General features: G+C 39.0%; 1 protein-coding gene across 5 annotated transcripts; it reads right to left on the bottom strand.

The window, feature by feature from the left end:
* Nucleotides 1-1170: 1170 nt before the first annotated feature.
* On the bottom strand, nt 1171-24919 carry rc3h2 (ring finger and CCCH-type domains 2). 5 transcript variants are annotated; one of them, XM_055040298.1, is made up of 20 exons: nt 24351-24919; nt 17737-18066; nt 17524-17641; nt 16552-16785; nt 15832-16007; nt 14715-14915; nt 14286-14418; nt 13602-13720; nt 12427-12539; nt 12107-12331; nt 11806-12008; nt 11414-11709; nt 9754-9900; nt 8820-8957; nt 7638-7808; nt 7285-7528; nt 6989-7073; nt 6675-6885; nt 5869-6032; nt 1171-5735 (listed from the first exon to the last, which is right to left on the bottom strand). In XM_055040298.1, the coding sequence occupies exons 2-20, from the start codon at nt 17965-17967 to the stop codon at nt 5594-5596; spliced, it is 3351 nt and encodes a 1116-aa protein (XP_054896273.1). In that variant the 5' UTR covers nt 17968-18066; nt 24351-24919; the 3' UTR covers nt 1171-5593. The 5 variants fall into 5 exon arrangements, with proteins under 5 accessions (XP_054896273.1, XP_054896270.1, XP_054896272.1 ...); XM_055040295.1 differs by having other exon boundaries at nt 11414-11712; XM_055040297.1 differs by lacking the exon at nt 24351-24919 and adding an exon at nt 20969-21176 and having other exon boundaries at nt 11414-11712.
* Nucleotides 24920-25893: the final 974 nt, after the last annotated feature.

A 25893-nucleotide genomic window follows, 5' to 3' on the forward strand; every position in this document is an offset into this window, starting at 1 on the left:
CAGTGTAAATCTATTGTGCGAGGAAGCCAGAGTACCCAGTCAGATCTCACACATGTACAGGGAGAAAATGCAAACTCCGTGCAGAAAGACCCCTGGCTGGGAATCGAACCCATGACCTTCTTGCTGCAAGGCAACAGTGCTACCTGTGCAGCCCTTTTTCACAGTTACATTTTTTTGAAAGAGACAATTCACCAAAAGTGAATCCTTTTGGTGAATTGTAATTTCTCCTCACAAGTAAATCACCTTGTTGAACCTGCAGTATTATCAAAGAATCGCAAAAAATGAAATAAATAGCGTGAAAAAAATTTAATCAGCTGCAATTTGATTGTGAAGTAAATAATATATTAACATCACAGTTCTGCTGTCAAAGTGAAAGAGTCTGCTTTTGCCCTGTCACCAAATCACAGCGCACTCTAGTGTGGACACACCTACGTTTCACCTTGAGCTTTGGTCATGCTGGCCATTCCTGTCCAGCCGGTAAGGAGACTGTTGTTTAGTGACACATGGATGAAGTAGCAGTACAACATTCTTGAACATTTTAACTGAAAAAATAAATAAAAATCAAACTCAGGTCAAGAAAACTATTTTTAGCATGCAGTTTTAAAAGAAACCCTATTTTTAGAATTTCGTCTATGACCTGGAAGTGGCAAGATATCAAAAATAAAATACTTTCATTCAAGTGCCCATCAACTGAAATGTCAAATCCAAACGCTTGTTGCATCTAGGTTTGAGTCAGTTAAAAATTTTACAATTAAAATGAAGTCTTGATTAAATGCATTGTTACTTCACTTTTCCTGTTATGTGTGTTTTGCCAGATCCGTGTCAGGTGATTTACATGCACAGTTCCGGTCCACAGTCTTCCTTCAGAATCTTCTGTGTACTTCTGGCAGTGTTCTTCTGAGTATTCTTCTTTTGCACTGTCAGAATTGTATCTGTCTTTTTTCCTCTTCTGTATGAAACCAGAAGTTTCTGGTTTTAATTTTTTGTATTAAGCTTAGCTTGAATAATACAGTGAGATTTAAAAACCTATAATTCACCTTTTTAAATCCTACCAAGAAATGTTCATGTGCTATAGTAAAAAGAATCATCCAAACATACACTTAAGAAAATCCACTGATAACTGCTAAACTGTCAAGAGATGAAAATAACACACCGTCTTACAAACACACAGAAGGGTTTCACAGCTCTCAGTTTATTAAAGCATGCAGTTCCATATACTCTAATGTTCCTCATTATAACACTCAGTGCAATACAGGAGTGGTTTCCTGCTCAGCCAGTCTCTAGGTCAGTGCAATGCCGCTGAACAAGCCAGAAAAACACAGAAAATAATCAGTCAGTCAGTAAAACAATACACAGACTGCTTTATCAATTATTAATAGCACATAAATCATCATCACCACCATAGGGTTAGACTTTACTCCAGATCTGCATTACAAATACAGTAAGTAAAAGGGAAACCTTTCACAATGCGATATTTCCGAGGAAATAAATGGAATACGTAACAGTATTATTCATTTTTGGGACGTTTTAAGAGATTTTGTCTCAGAAGCATCAGACCTTCTCTGCTCTGAGACATTGCACAACTGCCCCAAGAATTTGGAACATTTCAATAAATCTGATTATCACAGGCTGTAGAAATGAGTGTTAATACTACAACTCCATCTAATGATGGTGCCAGACTGTAAACAATGACAGATGTGTACCATCTCTTAAAAAATTCATTTACATTTCAATCGAACAATAGATTTGCAAATAAAATGTCTAATACAGACATGAATACTTCAAACATCAGTTCATTATGTTTCACAATCAACGAACAAGATTTTTTTTCCCCCATATAATTGAAAATATTCAGACACTTTATTGTCTGATTTAAAAAAAAAGTTACAGAAAACTCATAAATTTAACAAAAATGAGCAAACTTCAAAAATATTGAGAAGGAAAAAAATAACACAACAACCAAATGTGGTTTTAATATCAACAATATTAAGAAAGTCGCTGATAAACAATATTCAATTTTCAGAGCAAGCAAATAAGACGCTGCAAACAAACTTCAGCACTTGACGTGGCCACACAGTGGGCATGTGCAGAACTCTTACAGCGCTGGGTGTGTTGTATCACAACTACAGAATCATTGGTACTCCTCTGCAATCACAAGAGGGGCCGTCCGTGTCGCATGCATGTCACGGGATGCAGGGTGGGCTGACTGGGGGGTGCGCTGCAGATTTGTCCAGTGCAATTAGCCAGCAGGGCTCCATGGAAACTTCATAGACAAACACTTTGACTCAATACTCACAATAACTCCTTTGCAAACAGTCCCATATGTGCCCAGCCCTTTTTTCATTGATATTCAAAGCAGAGCTAATATTGATACTGAGAGGATAAAAAGAAAACACCAGTAAATGTTGGGAATAACATCATTGACTCTTCATCACCACAATCAGCTTTGGGTGAAAGGATCATTCGGAGACAAGTATAGAAAAGGCCAACTGAAGGACTCCCTGAGTGATTAATAAATGAAGGACTGAATCTCCTCCAGTGGATCAAAACACAACTTCAAGAGGAGCATTTCTCAGAAGTCAGTAACCTCTGAGAATATCACAGCTTCTGAGTAAGGAGTTTTAATAAGCCGTCAAGAGGACTGCAGGGACTAATTGTACTATAAAGGACATGGCACTTAACTTTACATGACTTCAAAGGAGAAGTTGTAAACAGAAGCAGAGAGACCACAGCTAGCCAAGCTTGTTTAAAATGTCAGTCTGCGCCAGCCCTCATCTTTTACGTCCAGGAAATAACCGTACAAGGCTTAAAAGTTAAATCGTCAGGTAGAGTGACAGGGGTGGAAACAACCAGAGTCTCCAGGTCTTCATTTTATATTTTAAACACAGTGCAGCTACACCTACATTGTTGGTCAGAACGTAAAGCAAAAAATCTCATTAATTTTGGTCTTTTAATACAGCATTTCTTCAACTTCATTGAATTTTAAAAGCAAATTTGGGAGCAGAAGTTTGCATTTATTTAGGATTTCCTCAAGAGCAATCAGGGTTAAACTTAAGCCCACTAATAAGAGTGCTCTAGTAAGTTGAACAAGTTGAAGCTGGTTATTCGACCACTGTTCCTATCAGATATTATTCAATTTAGATGTTTTCTATCACTGATTAGGCTCAAAAGTATAATCTACCAACTGTCAATCGAGTTTAGGTTAAACCCTTGTAAAGAACCGAAATATTATCCTGACCCTCCCATTTTAAAACTACATAAAAAACAATATTCTTTTAATCTGTTAACATTTTGTGTCACAGTTAAGTGCTTTGAAACATGGAGTAAAATTTTTTTCAGAATGACTAAAACAAGCTAACATTAAGGTTCTGGACTAGGTCTGATTTCAACCAGGAAAATTAACTGTGGTTAAAAATAAAATTGCAGTTTCTGAATTCTAAATACAGTTTCTGATGAAAAGAGTGGCCAAACATTTAGATAAGTTTACCTCAAACTGCCTGACAGTTGCATGTGTGAGACATGCATAATTTATCATACCAGATCAATTTAAATGATGTAAGATTTATGAATCTCTCGCATCCTGAAGATCTCATTTTGAACTTGTTTTTATAATTAGTTGAAATTATTAGTTCCAAAGTCCAAAGTGGAAACTCTTGAAATGCATCAATAAAAGTCCAAAATAAATCTGTGATTAATGACTTAAACATCTGGCCCACACTGTAAAAGAGAGAACTTTAGAGGAAATTACCATCTAAGCCTAAAACATTTCTAATATAATTTCACTTAATTCCCTTCAGAAATAATTTAAACAGACTTGAGGGGATCTCGGTGGATGGAAGTCAACTGTTAACTCCAGTACAGCAGGTCATAGCGAACCGACCTCAAAGCCAGCAATCGACAAGAGAGCAAACATGAAAAACAAAGATCCAGATACAAAAATACCTCAACGTACAACTTCACAGAAGTTAGCGTCACTAAAACAAGAATTATCCAAATGTTTTGGAGAAGTTAAACAGTTGATTTAGCGTGAAGTAACAACAGGTGGTGTTCCTCTTTCTTTTGTTGACTTCAGCTTTTAAAACATCCAGCACAAATTGTGACTATTGTACAGACAGCAGATAAAATGGACTGGGTTACAAAATTAGCATTTTTTTTATACATTTTATAATTTCATGAGCAAAATCAACAACTCAATAGGGAGGTTGATTTCATAAAACCAAGGAAAGAGAGGCCACTGTTTGCACTACTGTTTCTCTGCACAGTTTCTTTGTGCCTTTTACTGATTTATGTTTACGTAAATGATCGTTTCTGCTTCAAAAGCAAATCAATGTCCTTGTTTATAAGTGCAAGAATGCTGGCATTGGAAAAAGGTAATTGTAAAGAATTTCTACAAAAAGAAAGCTATGCATGACTTAAATTAAATTATGTAATATACAACCATCAATGAATATATACAAACCGGGTTTGTAACAGGTACCGTGTCCTGTGACAGTCAGAGGTCTGTATAAATGTCTTATGACTCATTAAAAGTCATGTTATCAGTGGATTTGAGATTTTCTCTTTGTACTTTAAATATTGGCTAAATTAGCTGAGTACTTTCTCAATTTTTTAGAAATACCCTCAATCTGAAAACCTGATCAGTTCAGCCCGATTGTTTTTTGTGAATTAGTTTTTAATATAATATTTAGAATTTCTGTTTCACTTGTCAGAAATTATAAATTCATAATGCACTAGTTAGGCTATGATCTGATGGGATCAAATTACCGAGGACAAAAACTACACGTGCAAAAATAAAAAGAATCCTTCAAATAAACAAACATCTTTGCAAGAAAACCCTTTCTCCAGGGATTGTATGTTGAAATAAAGTGTTTTCTATGTGCTCAACAACAGTTTATTAATAGCTTTGTTGAAAGAGTCCTTTGAGGGTTATAACTGCGGATAGACAGTATCTCCTGAAGCAGTCTGTCTCACAGCACATCTTGTTATGTTTTCTATCCCTTTCTTTGAAATAAGGCATACTATGGAACAAAGAGACACAGAAAAATGTAAAAAGTCCACTTTGCCAAATGGCACAAAGCTGTGGCCACATGAAGCTGTCCAGAGAGACAGCAAACACAAAATACTAGGAAATACTGAAAAAAGGCAGAAAATAACTGACCAACGTTTTGAGATTTAAAAGAGAATAAATTATCCTACTAGAAGCTGTACAGATCATAAATTCTCATTGATGCCTTCTTTTACGGGAAGTAATTCTTCAAAGGCACACGCTAAGAAGCAACCACACATTTAGAAATGTGGTGAAAACATGACATATTATTGGATACACTGTAAATAAATGTAGAATTTACTGGAGCATAACAAATTTAGTCCCCCAAGTCCACGAGTGAAGCTATGGAAGATTATTGGCTTCAGTCACGTAAATCACCGCATGTCAAAGGTTCTGTTAGGTGATTGGTTAGATGTCAAAAAACACCTTCACCTATTCAAATTGAAAAAAACAAAAGGAGAATTCCCTGTTGTAAAAGATTCTTGTTTGAGAAGAAGTGACTCAGCTCTCGATCAGTGCAGGACAGATTGTGTGTTTTTTTTAGCTTCAATTGAGCAGCATCTCCTTCCCAGGCGTCTCAGGATGAGTCCTGGTGGAGGAGTCGCGATGTTGTGGAGGTCCGGTTCGTAACACCAGCTTCCTGATGCCCAGGCTTCCTGATCCCAGCCCTACTGGAGACAGAGATTTCCTAGAAATTCCCAAATTCAAAAAAGCAGAATTGAAGAAAAGGAGGCAAGGGAAGATGACAGGTTTAAAACAACTGTAGATTTTTGCTTAGTTTTATAGCATGTGCCTTAACGGTACTTCTGTTGAGATTTTACCTAAAGGCCATCTTTTTTAGATGGAGTGGATCGATTTTCTCTGTCAGTACACTTTCTGACTGGATGTGCTCTTCTACAGGGGAGGAGCACAGAGGAGATGAGCAGGGAGGTGGGAGGAGGTGGGAAGCATCCTGAGACTCGGGGCTGGACAGATCTAAACACTCCTAACAGGGAAAGATCATAAGAATAATGAACCTACTCAGATTTAGATTTTAATTTTCATCTCTTCATTTAAAAATTAATAACATACATTCATCAAGTCAATGTGAAGCTTAATAGACAATGCCTTGAAAACGTATCCACCTTCTTCATCATTGGATCATACAACCCAGCCACAAATCGGATAACAAATTGTTTGTATTTTATGTGATAGATAAACACAAAGTAAAAGATAATGCTAAAATGGAAGAAAATGGCTACATGTTTAACATTTTTTGGAAAGAAAATTTTACAGTAATGTCATGTATTTGTACTGACAAAGGTGCACTTTAATTCTACCATTTTGATTGTATCACTGGCTGTATGTTTAGAGTTATTTTCCATCTGCAAGGTTAACCTACATCCCAGGCTTAAGTCTTTTGCAGGCTTTAGGAAGTTTTCTTTCCAGATTTGTCAGTATTCAGCTTTCTTCAGAGGCTTTCTTATTGCCACTCTTTCACAAAGGTCAAATTTGTGGAATGCATGACTAATAATTCTCCCACCTGAGCCGTGGATCTTTGCAGCTCCTTCAGAGTTAACATGGCTCCTTATGAGTCACTGTAAATGAACCCAGTTTAGCTAACAGGAGACTAAGCACCCAGACTCACCTGAGACTTGATCTCATGGTGCCCTGAATCCTCCATGTCAAGCACTCGCAGTTCAAGCTCAATGTCTCGATCCGGGTCAGATTCACTTTCTGTTCGGTTTTGATCCTGTTGGAAGGTTGTCTGGTGGGCTTGCAGGTGGTCCAACACAATTTTCTCTCCACTGCTTATTGAAGATCGATGGTCATTCAGCTCCGATGCACAAAGATGCTCACTATTGCAAACAAATGCAAACATTATAAATTTTCTTGAATGAAACAAATCTAACATTTTGTTTTCTTTGCAAGCGTAGCTGACAAAGTGTTGTAATTCTATACCTCTCGAGGAAACTGGAGTGGCTAGAGGAGTCTGATCCTCTGGAGTTCCACCTATAGTCGCCGTGATCAAAGTGGTAGTTGTAATCTGTCAGAAAATTATGAGAAAAGTAATACCATGATAAATATCATGATGAAGACTGTATGTGTAATAGCTGTAGTTAACAGTACATAAACTGTCCTAAAGAACAACTGGCTGGTTTCATTCAGGAAGATTATATTAAAACCAAGTCATTTAAGAAGTGACTAAATTAGGAATGTCTTTGTTTCCTTTCGACAACTCTCATGTTTCTCGTCACCTTTGAAGTTTATTGCTGTGGTGCTGGCGCTGCCTTGGCAGGCCGTAGCTTGGACGGGGTCAGTGGTATGATAGCCTGTGCGTGATGCCCTAGAAATGGCACCCCACTTTGAGATGATGGGCGCCTCACTGAAGGGAATGATTGGATCTTCCTCTTTCAAACGTGGGTAGTGATCCAACGAGTGCAGCAATCGTTTTCCTGTGCCGCTAACAACACCTTGGCCCCCTTCAATACAGTCTAGTTCCTGAACAACAAACACAGGAGCACAATTGAAAATGTTAGCATTCAAGTCTAGATTTTATCTGGAAGCATTAAATCAGGACCAGCTTTCTACATTGTGAAGTAAATCTCACCAGATGCTCCGAGCGGGAATGGGAGTGAGCTGGGGCGTGTTTGAGAGGTTCAGGCTCAAAGGGGCTAAGGTTGGGCCCGGCAGAACCACAGGACCACAGAGAGTAACGGGCCAAACTGTCCTCGCCCCTGAACCTACATGCCATACACTGACCTCCACTGCTTTCTACATGCTATAGAAAAATTGAGAAACAAAATCACATAATATGCAAATATCAAGCAACAATTTTCAGACTTTTTTATTTGTAATAAAAAAATTTAAATCGTGAACTGTCACATTCCTGTTTCACAATTATGCTCCACTTTGAATTAGCCTGCTAGCTATAAATTGCTATAACTCATCGCAAAATTTATTGTAGTCTGTGGTGATTAATAAAGAGGTATGAATGCTTCTAATCTGTGAGAATTTGCTTGGAATTGTGGAAGTTTCTGTTTTATTTTAAAACATTTGTGCAATTACTCCTGCTTCCAGAGGGGGGAGTAATTGCACAAACACAAACAGTCCTGCTTTAGGAATACTAAAACTTGTACACCTTGCTGAAAATGCTCATCTGCTGAACTATAACAATGCTTTGCTGTAAAATATCTGAAGCCTACTTTTAAATAATGTTTGAAACTTTAATATCAAACTTAACAAGTGAAAACAACTGAAAAGCACATTAAGGTTGCATTGAGGTGACTATGGGTCAAAATTTAATAAACTTTTTCTTTGTAAGACAACCAGAGGTAACTCAATTTGTCTAATTTGAATTGACATTTGAAAAGCTGTCACTGGTTTGGTAACTGTCCCATTTTACAGTGTGTGTTCACAAAAAATCCATCCCAAAAGCTGTTAAACAAAGCTTTATTCATCTGAATGCCTGAGTCACTGCTCAGAGAAGTCTCTGCTCTCTCAGAAACGCACACACACCCACACATACACCAGGACCGTGCATTGCTATGATATCTGCCTGCACAGTTGCTAGGCAACCACCTCCCTCTTAAGTAGCATTGGGGGGAGCAGCAAGTGCACGTTTCACAACGCAGAAGTTAAATACAATCACATTTGAAGTAGCAAAATGTATAAATATTTGATCAAAAGACTGGTCATCTTTTTCATACATTGTGCATTAAAATGGTCATAGTAATACTCATGCCTATGATATAAAAAATCCCTTTTTATATCATAGGCATCTGATTCCTACCTCTGCTCCAAGATCAGGGGTGAATATGGGGGAAGACTGGGAGTGCCTGTTGGGATTGTGATGGTGGTGGATGTGAGTCCAGTGTTCCTGCTTCTGTCTAAATAGATCCTCATGTCCCAGAGGAACCCGTCCATAGTCCTGAAGCAGCAGCAGATCAGACAGGAAACATAATGAAGAGAAGAGCGAGAACCGAGAATATATATTTGCATATATATATTTGTAATGAAACTCATATTTCAACATGTTGACAGCAAAGTGATGCAAAGCAAGCTCTTTGCATTTTTAGATCTATATTTAATACAGTTTCAGCTTAGATTAAAGTAACATTTTAGGTGATTTATGTTTTTAATGCATCACTTTTATTCTCTTGTTAATATAAATTTGTCGGAACCAATTTTAAGGATTGTTTTGTGTCTTGGTATTATTGCATATATATATGACAGTAAACAGATTTATTGCAAATTTCTCTTTTGGGTTTTCAGTTTTCTTACACCCGTTTATCAACTCATCTCTACCTTTCCCTTTCAGTCACATTTCTGCAGCATGTGGCTCCAGCCCACTCTGTGGTCCTCCCACTTCTCACCCAGATATGTTTCTGCTTCACCCACTCACTTCTCTTCCTCCTGACACAGAAATGTAGCTTCACTAGTGAACCCTACAGCACCGTCTTGTCGACCACCAACTGCAGCAATGTGTGGGTCTGATTTTTTATCATTTCTGATTGAAAGAAGCTTCATAGAAATTACCAGTTACAGAGTTACACATTAATGAAGAATAAGAAAATTAAGCCCTGGGGTTACAGCATCACCCGTGAATCAACAATGGATCTATGTGGAGCAGAAGTAACAGTGGACTCTGATAAGTGAGCACACATTTCTGAGACCAGACTGAAATGAGGATTTATACCGGACATCATGTGAATTATTTAACATACCCTGTGCAGCCCAGCACGGTGCTCCGCTCCAGAGCAATAGTTACTGTCTAGAGAGTTGAATCGCTCCCTGAGTGGAGGCTGGTAGACAGAGGAGTGAAGAACCTCTGGAGGCAGTGAGTTACTCCTGGCGTCCTCTCTGTGGTACAGCTACAAAGGCAATCATTAAACAAGTTACACAATAATCAAGTTGAACATTACTACACAAAAGTTTCCAAGGAGCAGGACTCTACCTCGTCACTTAAGGTTGTCAATATTAATGTTTCTCAATGTTTTCTGAAGTTCCTTCAAAAATTTTCTTTGAACCAGTTCTTTTTCACAAGAATGTTTTATGTTCTGTTCAATTCTTTCACTTCTAATCTAAAGCTCTTACAGTCAAGAGAAGACACGTTTTATGAACACACAACAGAAAACTTTGCAAAGCAAAGACAATATTAACAGAAATTCTTTTGATGTTTTTAACACCCCTTCCAACCAGACTAGAACTGCATTAAAAGAACAGATTGGTGCCACTTGCACGTAATGGGGCATTAGAGCGCATGGTGAGAACATGGTTGTTGATTCTCTTTTCCTGCCTTCATGTCGAGGTGCTGCATGGCATACTGGCAGTTCATTCATAATGTACTACCTGAACACTCCTCAGTGCAATGTTCCTAAGGTAGTTTAAAGCTTGACTGACCTTATTCCAAAGGTTACAACCTAACAGAGACTAATTACTACGGTATCCATCAAAGTTATGCATCTTTGGACTTTGATCAATAGGATACCCATGTCACTATCCGACTCATTTTAGACACATAGATGGGAAAATCAGACAGGACACCCTTCTTTCACAAGTCATGGATTTTTAGACTAAATAAATGTAGACTTGTTTGATTCATGTACTGAGACAAAGTGAAGAAATTATACTACACAGTTGAGTATTATGTCATTGTTTGCCTACCGATATATTTCATCTTAGCAAAATCTGGCAGTAAATAAAAACACTGAAGTTTGGTCCAAAATGATTTCCTACATCATGAACAGAAAAGAATCAAATTACCTTCCAAATATTTATTTTTTACTTGTTTGTTTATAATTTAGTAAATATTCATTTCAGTATCTTGGGATGTGAAAAACTGATGCTTCAAGTAATAATTTCCAAAACTGATTTTTATTTTTTTTACAGGAGCTTTACTGATGCTTTTATATCTTGCATGCACAGTACCCATCTACATGTCGATGCAAATAAATTAATCTTAATATTTCTAATCAAACTCAGAAGGATCTGCAAAACACAATCCACCCACAAACCCTCAAGAATATTTTATATTTCAGGATTACATGCCACTGATTCCAATTGAAAAGGCTTTCCAGCTGATCAGAGTTAAACACACCTCCACATTGTTCATAATGGTTGCTGATGGACTTTTGGGTTCTTTAAGCTGTAGCTAAAATGCTAAATGTATTTGTCACACTGTCAAAAAGTAGCTGCCGCACTTTATTTAGGGATGACAACAAGAAAACCTCAAGCAGGAAACAGTATATAATGTAATTCTTTAGTAGTCAGATAATAACTCACGCAGAGCAGAACACACAGCACTCATTTAGAATGATGTGCAAAATGGGTACTGCATTTTGTACGTCATTGAGTTTTCTATTTACAGTAGACATTAAGTCTCACCTGAGGCCTCCATACTCTCCTGCTGTCATAAAGAGGAGCATAAACACCATGCACAGGAGCCAAATGTCTGTATTGACCCTGTCCTGGATGGGGATGGAAGGTGGGGGCTCCCATCTGGTCTCTCGGGGGAAACCCAGAGGAAGGGGAAGAGGCTGGGTGAGGAGCCTGGGGGTCGTTGGGGTAAGAGGAAACACTAGATGAAGGCGGCAGCGAGGATTCCTGGACATTGGAGGAACGCAGGAAGCGAGCCATGCAGGATTTGTGAGGAGGGTGAAGTGCAGATGGATAGTAAGAACCTGCTGAAAAGAAGGCATGAAATGGTTAATCTCTTTAAAAGCAGTAGTAGAAATACATATTAATTAATTAATTTATTTATTTGAAGAATGACTCACAGTTCGGCTGAAAGTGCCCCGTGTCATAACCAGGGTGAGGTTCCTGGTAGTATAGCTCTGATGCCTGAGAAGGGTGAGGAGAGGAGATAATGAACTGACCATGTCGAGGAAGAGGAGCGCTGACATCAGCACCACCTGCAGAACTTAAAGGAGAGGAAGCTGAAGAGTGGCTGACTGGAGTCCTGGGAGGGGACATGGGCTTCCTAATGATCGAAAAGAACACAAGAACATAAAAAATTAATATGAGATTATCTCCACATCAACTTGCATGTTCATTCATCAAGTAGAGTAATATTCGTACAGCTCGGTGGACCCTGATTTGGTTCTGTTAGGCCCGTTAGCCCCACTGGCTCCATTCGTCAAAGCTCTTTTCAGTTCTTCCACACCGCCTGACCCTCGAGAGATCAGCAGCGGGTTTGTCAGGCTGGAAGCTTCCTCCATGTTTTCTTCTGAATCTTTGAGGCCTTTGCTGGCTAAAGAAAATGGCCGAACCACGCTGCTGCTCTTCTTGTTCCTCAATCTGAATCTGTGCAGAGAAGGAGGACAACGTTATTGGTTTTTTTTGTACATAAAAATATATAATGCAGTGAAAGTGACATTGCAGCCTTTGATAGATCTCACTTCTCCAGCTCATCTTGCGTGTGCGCAAATGTACAGCTGGTTCCTCTGGGGCAGCCTCCCTGCTGACGAAGATCTCTGCACATGCTGGTCTTATATTTGCTGTTGACCTGGGGCTGCAGCATGCAAAACAACAAAACAAAAACTACATCTTACCACAAATTAATACTGATGAACATATATGGTTTCTGCACATTTGCCTTTTTGGAATTTCACACTTTTGAAGACTTATTTGAAGATTTTCTAAACATTTGAGTACAAATCCATTTCGGATTAGCTAAATCAACTTCATTTATAAGCTTGTAACACAAAGTATCCTCAACAGATTCCTTAAAGCAGATTGTACAATTTTTATACCTTCATTGTGTTTGTAAAAAAAAAAATGTAAAAATAAAAGTCTCATTGACATCAAAACTAGACCCAGTTTTAAAAACACACATATTTCTGCCTAAAGATCTGATCTTAGCAGCTATATCTGCCAACAAAAACAGCCAACTGCCCCTAAAAATTTTAATTACTGAATGTTTAATTACTGAATGTTTATTGATGGCTTCACTCTTTCAGTAACTCAAAAACAACAGCCTTGTAAAATTATTATTCTTTTTTCACATCTAAGCTCCTTTCTGCCCTTTTTGAAAAAATGTGGGTACATCCAAACCATTAGCTTAAAGAAAAATGTGAAGAAAAGCTCAAATCTCAGGGAGAAAAACTATTTCTGTTGTAATCTGAAAAATTAAAACAATAAAACTGCTTGATAAAACAAAAAATCAAGTTTAAATTTGAAAATTTAGACATAAAGAATACCAATCAAATGTTAATGTAAAGAGAATTGTGCTATTTAGACATTTTGTTATTTTCATTACTTATTCAGACCAGGAAGAATCATAAAAGCAAATTCCACATATTTCCATACTTTAAAGATTGTACCTGACCAGCATCCTTAGTTAAGGCATGGTGCATATATTTATAAAGAATACAGTAACATCTGAGTCATAACTGTGCCGTTTCCAAACTGTTTATAATTACTGTGCTGTTTTCGCACAATAATAATTAACAGCTGTGCTGTTTGTTACCAGAAATTGTTTCATTTCCTTTAACTAGGAGGAACAAAGTGTGGTCCAGTCAGCAGCAGGGAGACATTAAAAGCACAATGGCATCAATCTGGTGTATCAGCATACCTGAGGGGTTTCATGGCTCTTTTTGCTGAAGTTTTGTATGAACTCCACCAGTCCATGAACCACCAGCTTTACAGCCAGCATCACGTGTTCCAGCTCTGCCCAGGACGGTGGAGGGGCATCTGAAGACAGATTAATGTTTGATTGGTTTGGAAGATAAGGACTCTAAGAGAATGTTTGTAAAGTACAAAAATAAATATGTAAATATTAATATTAATAAATATTGAACTACATATTGAGAAGGCACAATACAAGATAAAATGATCAATCTACTTCAGGCTTGTTAGAGATGTTTGAGTTTAAAGCTAGAAGTCTTGTCTTGCACATCTGCTCCAAATGTCAGCAAGGTCTTTTCTTTTTATAGAAAGTGTCAAAGGTCAGCCTTTGTTGAATGTGTGGTTAAGATGTAAACTGCAGATTACAAATCTTGCCCTTTTTATTAGCCAGGCCGGGGATCTACATTCATAATTAAAGTAATAATCAAATTTCTGAGGTTTTCCCAAGCAGCTATCTTACTAATTTAGTATTCAAATATAAATGCTGACTAAATTTATATATCAAGCTTAAACAGACAAACTGCATTTTTTTTTATTTTATAGATATTAACTAAACTGTAGAGAATCACAGAAAGAAATTTCATTTTTTGAAGAGAAAATAAGTTGCAAACATCTGAAAAAGGGAAAGTACCTGGGTTGTGGTCTATGTTGGCCAGTAGCTCTAGGTGTGGTCGAAGGCTTGTGAGATTGGCTGGGTCTCCCGTCCTCTGTAGAACAATCGTCAGTTCCTGAACGCTCTTTGCAAACGATTCTGGAGACTGCAACTGCAGCACAAAGGATAAATCCAAGAAAGAATGTCTTTAAAAGAGGGGTCAAATGTGTGTGTTGCAGACAGTCTACATCAAGTATGACCACACTGCCTTCATCAGGAAAGTCTTTCACGAAATATCTTATTTCAGTGGCATAATTTCACATAAAGTTTAAGTGAAACTGATTCATTTTTACCAATATAAGGTTATAAAGATGAATTTATTGAAAAGGTTTTACACATCTGTGCTAATGTGCAAATAAATATGTCAATCATCTTCAGGCTCGTTAGAGATATCAACAATAATATTACCTTGTCAATTATGGACTGCATGTGTGATTTGTGGACTAGGTCTCCATATAAGAGAGAGGACCACTGCTCAGGAGAAATTCGAAGGCCTGCCTCCATGGCAATGTGGACAATCTGAGCATCATGTTCTCTCCTTAGCGCCTCATACGTTCGAAACTCCTCCTTCAGCTGCATTAGGGAGGAATCCTCATCCCGCTTAGTCACCTGATGTTAAGAACACAGAATGTTGTGAGGGAAAAAGAAAACCACAGATTATTATTTTTGTCAGGCTTTGCACACACAGCTGGAAAAAGGGGAACTGAAGTGGTTATATATATCAAGTTGAAAATTCAGAAGCAATCCAAGGCATTTTGAGTAAATGTCAGAGAAATCACATGTGTTTGTTTATGGTGTCCTCAGACTCACAAACTCAAATTCTGATCACACGAAGGGACTCTCCCCTTCTCAGAATCTGCCCTATGAGTAATCATCATAAGACACCAGAACACTCCCCCGCCAGGCATCATTTAACAAAAACCAAAACACAATTGGATCGCTTCTGCGATCCAGTTGCACCCCTGTCATTTTTTTCCCAGCAATTAGGTGCGTGTATCTCTCTGCCTCTGTATCTCATTACCATCTGTCTGTCTCCGCCCTGCCAGACGAGGCGCGAATATAGTCTGAGGTTATGTCATGAACAGGTAGCTGGCATTTCTGCCCTGCCAAACACGTCGGTCATCAGATAACAGTTCTAGAAATACACACACCAAAGGTTTATCTACAGAAACGTATATCCTGATTGCAAATGAATGCTTTGTAGTAGTAGTATTTCATGTGATTTAGTAGGAAGAAATTAAATTTAAAAAACTGGGTATTCACCTAAATTTTGAAAGACTATTTTAGTCAATGGTTTTTTTGTATTCTCATATGGCAACACATTGTGTTGAAATTGGAAACAGCTCCGAAAAGCTAAATCCTAAGGGGAAGAATTACAAAAGAGCATCTTCCATTCCTTGGCCTTGTTTTTTTTTTTTTTTATTGAAATAGACATCTCAACAGTGTAGCTTATTGTTTGTGTTCACATATTTAATATTTTTTCTGTATCTTTCACTGTAATTTTTACTTTTTTCTTTTTCCGTACCTTGAAGCAGGAGGCCCTGTAAAGCAGCTGCACCACATGGCCTATGCTGGTTTTGGATGCCTGGGGGAACCGGGCCTCAAGCTTCTGGACCACAAACAAAACCAGCACCTTCCTAGACAGAGCAGAACCATCCTCCAAAGCTAGTAAAACCAGCTTCAGTGCATCTTCTTGCATTGCTGATGAGAAGAGAATTAGAGAGAGAGACGAAGAGAGATATGCTCAGGACAGACACACTGACTCACAGCTGAAGCTGCAAAAATTACATAAACGTGTGACAACAATAAATACTTGACATTTCTACATGAGTGAAGAGAGACAAAAAGACATTCAAAACACAACCAGGTGTCCTCAGACTTTTCAACTCATTATGTTATCATGATGAGAAACTTGTTCTCAGTCAGAATCTGCCCTATGAGTAATCATCACAGGACACCAGGTACCAATACCAGCTGACAGTTGAATGAGGTGATGTACAACAAGTAATTTAGACTTATCAGCAAAACACATACTTTCATATGAGAACACTGCAGTAGCAACAAATGTTTCCGTGTGTCAGACCCAAGTGAATGACAGATTAGACATTAGTATTTTAACTTCACTTCTAAAAACCATGTGTAGCATGTTGGGACTTTACCAGCTCACAATATGTTGTTTTGAGAAAACCCACTTCAAATTGATTTTCTCGTGGCAATAAAATGTAACTGGAAAACACACACTCACCAGGACCCAAAAACTGGCAGCCTCGTGCCCTCACCGCTGCCCAGAGGTTAGCAGAGAGCTGCTGCGGGTTCTGGTGCTGCAGGATGAGTTCGGTTACAGTCCGTTCACCCAGTGAGCGGGCTGCCCGGACTGCCCGCACACGACCCTCCTCTTCTACCAGCTGGCAGTTCACCAGTGTAACCAGCTTTCTCTGCATAGGTCTACTGAGCACGCTCGGACTCAGGTTCGCCACACCTGCAGATTGCATGCAAAAAAACTGTTGAGTGCGCTTCTGCTACAGGTTGTCTCAGTCAAAATGCTTTTTACTTTCACTGAGCTACTCTAAATTAATATGCACTTTGTTTCTCAGGCTCTTAAGAGCCATAACATCATCAAGTCTCAAGCATCCAAATAATAACATGAAGCCACTGGTGTGTCTCACTTTTCATGATGTGTTTTCAAATAAAGCTGAATGTTCCCAAAGCACCAAAACAGTACAGAAGCTTCTAGCATCATGAGATGTGTGAAAGTATGAATGCCAACTTTTACAAGCAGCCTCCGCAGGCTGAATATGAAGAGATTTTAATTCTCTATGGCAAATGTTCAAGTGTGCTATCATTTCTCTGCAACACTGAAGTTCCATGGATATATTTTATGGCTATTTGAGATAGTCCAATTACTGTTTCTTTTTAACCCAAAAATACATCGCTCCCTATATATTAGCATAAGCAAAAATGTGGAAAGGTGGGCTCGTTAACCCATTTTACCATCCTTCTCAGCTTTTTAACAAAATTGAGAAATTGACTGAAGTCTTTCTTGTCAATTTCAAAATTCTTTACAAATAGGAATCTGAAACTTGTGGCATGTATTTATATTCAGCACTCTTTACTCTAATATTTCTAAGTATATCAACATACATTGTGATCTAAAATGCAGCTGTTTCTTTTCAAGACGATTCTACAGATGTTAGATAGGCATGAAAACATTCAGTACCTTTGGCACCACTGATAGGTTTCAGGTAGAGAGCCAGCTCTTCTACACACAGTCGGCAGAGGTCATAATGCTCAACATCCGCTGCACTGCTCAGACTCACGGGATGAACATCTGGGACCTTTAAGATACAAGAAGTCCATAACATTCTTAACTTGAAAGGCCAAGCATCTGAAAATCACTCATGTAGACCAAAGCTCTTTTGGACAACCTCACCTGTGCTCCAACCAGCTGCAGCAGGGCGCAGTTGACCGGCAGTAGGTCAATGTCCGTGCTGATGGGCGTCTGATCGAAGGGGCAGGCCTTGCGGTGCAGTTTGTGCAGGCACGTTTTGCACACCGTGTGGGAGCAGCCCAAGCTGATGGGCTGGTGGCCGCTGCTGTCAAACTCATTGTAGCAGATGGGACAGGACAGAAACTCTGTCCACTGGGCCGCCTGCACCGGCATCCTGCCACCGTGCTGCTGAGGGAGGCGTCACCAAGCTCAGGGGGAATGCATGTCACGAGCCCTGGCCACAGCACGCTTTTGCCAGTGCCAACGAAAACACTGGGGAATGCAGCAGAGAAGTTTAAGTTAAGATTTCATTTGGTCACTTTTCCAGATTATGTCAAGATATCGATTTTAAGTGCAATAATTGTGATGCATTAATGTTGAGTTATTTTCAATTTTTTGTTGCATGCTCACACAGCAAGTTACCCATTTTCCAACAAATAATGCACTAAATGACATTCTGAACACACCATCCACATGTAAATTATGCTTAAAACGGCAAGTTATTGAAACACAACAAGCATAAAGGACACAGCTGCTTTCTTTATTGACAGACTTTAAAATGCATTAACATTTTCATCTTGAATCCAGAGGAAGCAATTACCTGCAAGAGAACCCAAAAATAAATGCCTGAGATTGAGTACAGTATAGTGTAGTGATTAGAAGTGTGGGATTGGTGACGCATGATCATCCACTTTGCATTTTATAAATACACCATCTTCTCCTGTCTTGTGAGTGTTGGATGCAAACTGAATCAGAATACCACACCAAACAGATGACAGAAAAATGCAGGAAGATGAGCAGGACTGAACGTTTATCAGGATCCTGTTTCAGGGAAATTTTAGATGCTGGGCCATCGGTTTATGTCAATGGTTTCCAAACACTTCCTATGTTCTATTCAAAGCCATAGTGCATGTGCATGTGTGTGTATGTGTGTAGAACAAGTGACAGTTCTAAGGATAACACTGTCCTTGGTCATCTAAGGAAAACAAGACTAAACAAGTCCAACGTTAGATACATCATAAAAACAAAACCATCACGTGTAAGAAAATAGAAAAAAATAAATAAATAAGACTCTTGCAGGTCAAATTAAATGAGATTTTTCCAAAAGGAGAATTTAAAGAAGTGCAGCCTGGAGATTTTTATTTCTACATCATTCTAAAACTAAGAAGATATTTGAATTATTTCTTTTTTATTTGATATAAGGAAGATCAGAGAGCAGCCAGATGAGGAAGCACAGAGTGGAGAGAACTTGAAAGTGACACGGCTTCCAGCTTACATGCTGTACAACAGTGCCTACAAATAACTTCCTCCTGTCACTCATAACAACAATTGGTTACTATGGATAATTTTGGATGCAGGTTCAAGGACAGGTGAAGGACTTGCACTGATTTCTTAGGCGCCTCTTCCTGCTTGTGTTGCATCAAGAGCTGAGACAGCTTTATGATCTCCTCACATTTGACAGAAAACACTACTCTATCTATGTCGTCAGGACACAAAAAATGAAAATATGAAATGCAATTGTATTCGATTGTGCTATTTATTTATTTAAAGAAATAAGAACACATTAATTGAAACCTCTGTATCATTTAACATTGGAAAGTGCAACATGATGACTTTTTCTGAGTGAGTGAGGATTTAAGCTATGAATTTGCTGCATTTTCCAAGTAAAATCTTTATTTCAATCTGCAGAATATAGTGACATTCTGTTAAAGAAATGACTTGTTCCATTTCCCCTATGGCATATTCTGTTTAGTGATTTTCTATGTTCTTGCGGAAACGCATTTGTTTCACTTTCGCATTTGATTTTTCTTCATAAAACAACTTTTGTGGAGCAAGATGTACTTTATCTGACTGATGCTGTTGGTATTGACTTTTATGGTCAAAATAGATTTTTTATAATCTGGCAAATCAGTATTAGCAGGACTGCTTGTCAAGTCGTTGCATACTTAATGTGAATCGTACTTGACAAAACCATACAGCAATTATACAAACTGAATTAAATGTGTCTTGAAATGCATTTTCTATAAGTAATAGTAATATTTACACAGTAATATCGTAATAAAATATTGATTATTGTAAAAAAGTCTAAGAAGCTGATATGGCAATATGTTCTTTAGCGCAGCATATTGTACATGGGTCAGTGGACATAGATTTTCATTTATTATTGTGTACATTAAAAGAAACGGCTAAGATTGGAATCAATGAGATAAAACGTTCTCTTACTATAGAAAAAATATAAAAAATAAAATAAAATCACTGCAAAATATTCAACATGAGCAACTTTAAAGCCATTTGTGTCATCAAAGTTGTCTAGCATGTAGAAATAATAATCTAATAATGAAAAATTAATGTCCAAGGAGCTGTAAGTGTCGAACATGAGAAACACTGGGCTAATGAGTGTACTTTTAAAAGAATTGATTTCATTCATATATATATATATATATATATATATTATATATATATATATATATATATATATATAATATATATATATATATATATATATATATATATAAATTAAGCATTTAGTCATTTCATAACAACACTTAATGTAAGTGGATACTGACCTCCTCCACACAGCTTCATCCCAAAAATAAAAACATTCATAAAAACAGCTCAGCAGTTTTTAGGCGCCATCATGAACAGTTGCTCTTTCTGGACCACGCGCGCAGACCGTGAACCGCACCTGTTGCTTTCATAGTCCATAACATCTGTTCAAACTGCTCACCAAACCCACGCAGCTATTGCTCCTCGTGGAGCAGACGACAAAGAAAGCCAAAAACAACCACCTCGAACTGTTTTCAGCGATGTCGGCCCAGTAAAATAAGAAGCGCGCGTGAACGGAGAGAATGAAAGTTGAAGGAGGAGGCGGAGCGCACCTGAACGACTGACAAAACCGGTTTTTATCGTTCCAGGGCTGAGGTGGGATTTCCGTGTGGAATGCATGTCGATAATAAAAAGCTTTCCAAACATTTCGTTAAAAGACGAGAAATGAAAATCGAGGAAATTGCGAAGTTGAGCTTGTGCACTATCCCACTTCACGCAACCCGTGTCCAAAACGCAACCAAACGTGTATAGATGCACTTCGCATTTAAGCTAATAGCTTCATAATAGTTTGCAAAGATTTATTTTATTTTATTTTTTTTTATATTTAACGGTGGCACCATATACGCACCTCCAGAACACTTGGCACCTCGACACGCGAGCGCTAGCTCCGTGGCCCGCGTGGACAGCTCCGCTCTGTCCTCGCGCGTCATATTTCCCTTCCGTGAGGAGCCCAAATATAACACCGAAGCCCACAAGGTGCTGAACCCCTCGTGAGCTCACCCCTCATGTGACAGAACTAGCTCGGGAGGATAGAGAGGGGGTCTTTTGAGGAGCATTGCTGTGGGTGGGGAGATTCACTGTGAAACTTTCTGCGCGTGTTCTGGCAGACTGAGGGAGTGGTGCACCCTGGAAGAGGAGGAGGAGTGGGTATTCACATTGGCACCCACCTATTCTTCCTCCCTTGTGCTGCCTCTTCAGGGCACCACACGCAAATCTGGACCACTATCTATTTCTCTGTATCTCTGACTCACATATTCATTATAAGTGAAGCACAAAATCGCATGTTTTTCTAAAGCGCCCCATTATTTTATCGATGTCTTAGAAAGTAGGAAATGTCAGAATAAACCTCGTGAGAACGTTCAATCTTGTGACGCGAAAAGTGGGTGTGTGCATTTTACCAGCAGCAAGCCACAACTTCCTGATCAAGATCCTCTTTACACAGAGATTATTTAAAAACCAGGAAATCGACCTGAGTGTTGCAGTTCAGGCCAGTTGGCTTGAGGACGTGACATTTGCATTGTAATACAGCAAATTGGCTGATTATGTTACTGAAATTGTTCAAAGGAAAGCAATTGCAGGTGCATTCTAATACACCCACACTGCTGAGTGGGCTCCGGCTATATTGTGTCTTTACAGCCAAGAGTTGGCCGGTGATCATTTGGCTCAGGATAGCTGAGTCTTCACTTCATCCCCCTCCAACCTTCCTGAGAGGAATCTGGGGTTTCCTCTGGCAAATCTCAGATGGCGACAGAAGTGAGTTTTAGTAGATCACTTTTTGTCACTTGAACTGAAGAAATACAAAAATATTCAACATGCTGATTTTCTTTTTTACATTTTGTCACATAACGGCTGCAAATTTTAATGCAATTTAATGTGATTGACACACAAATGGCAAAGTTGAGCGGTTTATTATACAATTATACAGGGTTTATAGCCCAATTACTTTGACATTGCTAAAAGTAAAATCCGCTGCTAGCAATTTCTCTAGAAATAACACAATTAGTAAAGAGTTGATTCAGAAAGCAACAAATGCTGTACACCAGTCTGAGCACTTTGTCACATGGTGGTGGCAGTATCATGCTGTCAAATGAAAAGAATCTTTTCTTTAATTGGTCTGAATAGGGAGATGCACAGTGAAAGCCTCAACACTGAAGCAACTCAGCCTGAAACTGGAATCCCAGACTGGAATGTTTTCCCACCACCTGAAAGCGTACAGGTCAGGATAGTTCTCATTTTCACTCATTTCCTCAAATATGTTAAGCTCAAGCTAAAATGGTGACTCCTAATCAGGAACATTTACTCATATTCCTTTGGATAAGAAGCTGTTGGTATTACTCATATATTTGCTTGGCAGAAAAATAGAGTGACAAAATTTTTTTTTGTGGTGACTGAACTGCCCGCTTGTCTACTGACTCTGGGTTACAGGCAGACAGTTGTCTGTGTCATGAAATTTTAATTTTGACTCCATTTTGGCATTTCTGTGAACTCAGTGAAGTGAGATGACACAGTTACCTCTGCAGCAACCCTGGAACAGCAGAGGAATTGCGCGAGGGAAAGAATACTGAGTAGATCTTTGTTGGAAAAAGAACATTCAAATTGTTTTACGTCAAACAACATACACTTTATGGAAATCAAGGAACGACTTCTTATTGTTATTTCATTTGTGGCTTAAAATTGAGTAAAAGACCAACCCATCAAGACTGACGAGCACAATTCTTAAAGTTTCCATCTGCAGTTGCAGAAACTGTTAGTCTCTAAATAAAGTCTCATAAATTGTTTTCCAAAGCATTTGTTATAAAACAAATAGAAGGACACAGAGAAAGAGAAATAAAACTATGCCACCAAATGTTACATGCGCTTGAAAGAGAGGACTGTTGTTATGCCCATGTAGCCCATATGTAATTGCAAAACTGGACTAACGCTGTTTCCCACAAAAACTGATTCTCATGAGACATTTTTCAACATTTGGGAGCCCAGTTTTGGGAAGTGTTTCAGGAAAAACAAAAGGAGAAATGATTTTGTTGTACTTTGGCACTGTTTTCTCATTGCAAGAAGGTCCTCGTTCCAACCCGCAGATGATGCCAGCATTCATCTGACCATAAACTGCATGGTGAGGAGACAATGTGGCCATTACATTCAGGTGTCTTAGAGAAGGGACAAGCCTAAAATTTGCAGAATGCCAGCCCCTGAGAACTGGAGTTTTGGGATGTGGTGTCTCTATACAGTCAAATGAAAATCACTTTCAATTTGAAAGTTTCAATTTTGAAACCATTTCTTTGGAAAGCGTCTGTTTGGTTAAAAAAAAAAAAATCTAAATATTTGTCATCAGTCAAGACTTTTATCATTTTCAAAAGGTAGTATTTCGAAAAGGCTTTACGATTTCCTCCATCGTCCCACTCAACCGCCTCAACACCATGAGCTACAATCAGAATTATGGTAAAAAGTAGCACCATAACACAAGACTGAAACCTCACACCCACTCCACACCACAGAGCTATAAAAAAAAAATCAGTTAGCTCTGAAACAAGTTTCCCCCAAGCTGCCATCAAAGTTGATCTTGTAAGTAATTCAGGAAGCAGCAGGAGGTACACAATAATGCGAAAAGCTGAACTTTAATACCAATTGTTTGAAACATTCTCTTGAGGCACAGATAATCAACCACTTTGACAAATTTACTGGTGTCAATAAAGAGCAAAAATTTTTTGTGTGCTTGCTTGTTTGGAGTGCAGTACAATTGAATGTGTACTGTTATAACTGTGATGAACAATTCTTATACATGCAACATCAGAAAGGACTGGTGAGAACACCAAAATGCAAAGTTGCTTGCATGCATCTGAAAATCAGCTGGTTATACAGTAACCTGCAACAGGGCAAGCTGCAGCAAAATTTAACTTTATGACGAGACTGCTACATCTCACACTAGGTTTGCATTTTAAAACTGCTCAGAGCAACAGTGTTGTTATTCAGAGCATTTCGCCGTTTGTGGAGATGAGCTATGCACCCCCATCTCCACCTCCATTTCACAAGCTCTGCTTTAGTTTTACGTTGCTTTCACATTTTAAACTCCTTCATTCTCCATAGAACAACAACAAAAAACTACCAGCACCAGATAAGAAAAAGCAGTGCAGGTGTTATGCCTTAGATCTGTTTGAAAAGCAACCGAAGTACAAAAGTATCATCTCTATCTGAGCAACAAGAGAAAGTAGCGCTCCGCTCAGTCAGTCACTTACCTCAAGCACACCAAAACATCAGAGTAAACATTTCCTGGTCACCCACAACAACAACAAAAAAAATCTTCATCGGTCGCAAAAAAGCAGCAGAAGATAGATGCTTCCTGGCGCTAGAATAATCTGGTAACGCATTATCAGCGCATTTGCTACAAGTAGGAGCGCTATCTGGTCCAGTTGCGCTCCTCTGCACGTCTTTCCCACCGCGCGTGACGGAAGCTCAGGTACTCTGAGCCTCACACCCTGTGCTTCACAAAACAACGCTCAGAGGAGATGATGGTATCGCTCCGCCTGCGGTGATGGTGCCAGAGCTGCGCTTCAGACTCTCCACCGCCAGCAGCATCGGGCTGCACTGGCACGGAGCCGCCGCCGCCGCTGCTGCTGCTGCTGCGCGGCTACGCATCATGCACACTCCGAGCTAATGGATGAGGTTGTTGTTCGTGGGCCGAGCGCAGATAAATGGTGGTGCGCAGCTATCGAGGGGTGGGGGGCACTATTTTCATGTGGCGAGCAAGGATAAAAGATATGTACAGGGGCAAGCCGGAACAAGCCGCTTTTCGAGGCGTGGGCTCGCTGGTTTTTAAAGGAACATACCGAGAGGCAGAGCAGCGGAGGGAGGGAGGGGGTTGGGAGGATGCGCTGACAAGTGTGTGCGAGAGCCTTCAAGGAGGAAGTTTAACACATCAACGCCGTGTGCTTTTTGTGCAGAGCTGCAGAGGGAAGTAGAAAGGCGGAAGAAAAGTCATGCTGCATTTAGATCTGAATTCACTGGCATTGTCATATGGGACCATATGGCTCACTTTGCAGGGCGGCAGGATGACAGGGGGCGCCACAAGCTTCTGGGTTACTAAATACTGAACATTTCCTGAATTCAAGGGATATTTCTCAGTTTTTCATCAGAGTTTTCTCACATCACGCCACTCGTAGTTCATCCCTGGCTTCACATTCACTTCAGATACATGACAAGATGCTTACTTATGAAGCTTTGAATTAGGCACAAGCAATAAATCGATTTAACATTTTTTTGTTGTTGTTGTTTTTAAAGATTTAATTTTAGGACAAATGTGATTTTTCCACTAATGCACTCCTCAGATTTCTGACACTCGACCACACAGGACCTACCATCTTGTTGTTTTATAGCTTCTAATTATTTGGACTTTGAATGCAGGTCAACTCACAGAAGAAATTATTCAAATAAAAGCCGGTTTTTGAAAATCTTTTTTGTCCTTTGTAATTTTTTATGCATTCGTAAAAGCAGGGGGGAAAAAAATGCAAACATGCAAACTCTATGCAGAAATACGCTTGAATTTTAATCCAGGATTTTTTTGCCCTAGGACAATAGCAGTACTCCCAGGTGTACTTCAATTGCCCCAGAAACTGGTGTGGACCACAAGATTCAAATCTGATGTCATCCACTGGGCTTGATTGTACCATAATCTAATTTGAATTAGATCTGAATCTGGTTGGCTATATGTTTTTTTTACCTGAATATGTATGTTATTCATGTAAAATGTAAAATGCTTTAAGGTGACGTCTGTTGTCATTT

The sequence above is a fragment of the Poeciliopsis prolifica genome, unplaced genomic scaffold (assembly GCF_027474105.1).
Source record: "Poeciliopsis prolifica strain line A6 unplaced genomic scaffold, Auburn_PproV2 SCAFFOLD015, whole genome shotgun sequence".
NCBI lineage: Eukaryota > Metazoa > Chordata > Actinopteri > Cyprinodontiformes > Poeciliidae > Poeciliopsis > Poeciliopsis prolifica.

Coding starts and splice junctions, on each gene's coding strand:
- rc3h2 (XM_055040295.1), bottom strand. CDS start 17,967: ATGCCGGTGCAGGCGGCCCAGTGGACAGAGTTTCTGTCCTGTCCCATC. Junction 13,721..14,285: donor CAACATAGACCACAACCCAG/GTACTTTCCCTT, acceptor ATCTGTCTTCAG/ATGCCCCTCCACCGTCCTGG. Junction 7,809..8,819: donor CCCCTGATCTTGGAGCAGAG/GTAGGAATCAGA, acceptor ATTTTTCTATAG/CATGTAGAAAGCAGTGGAGG.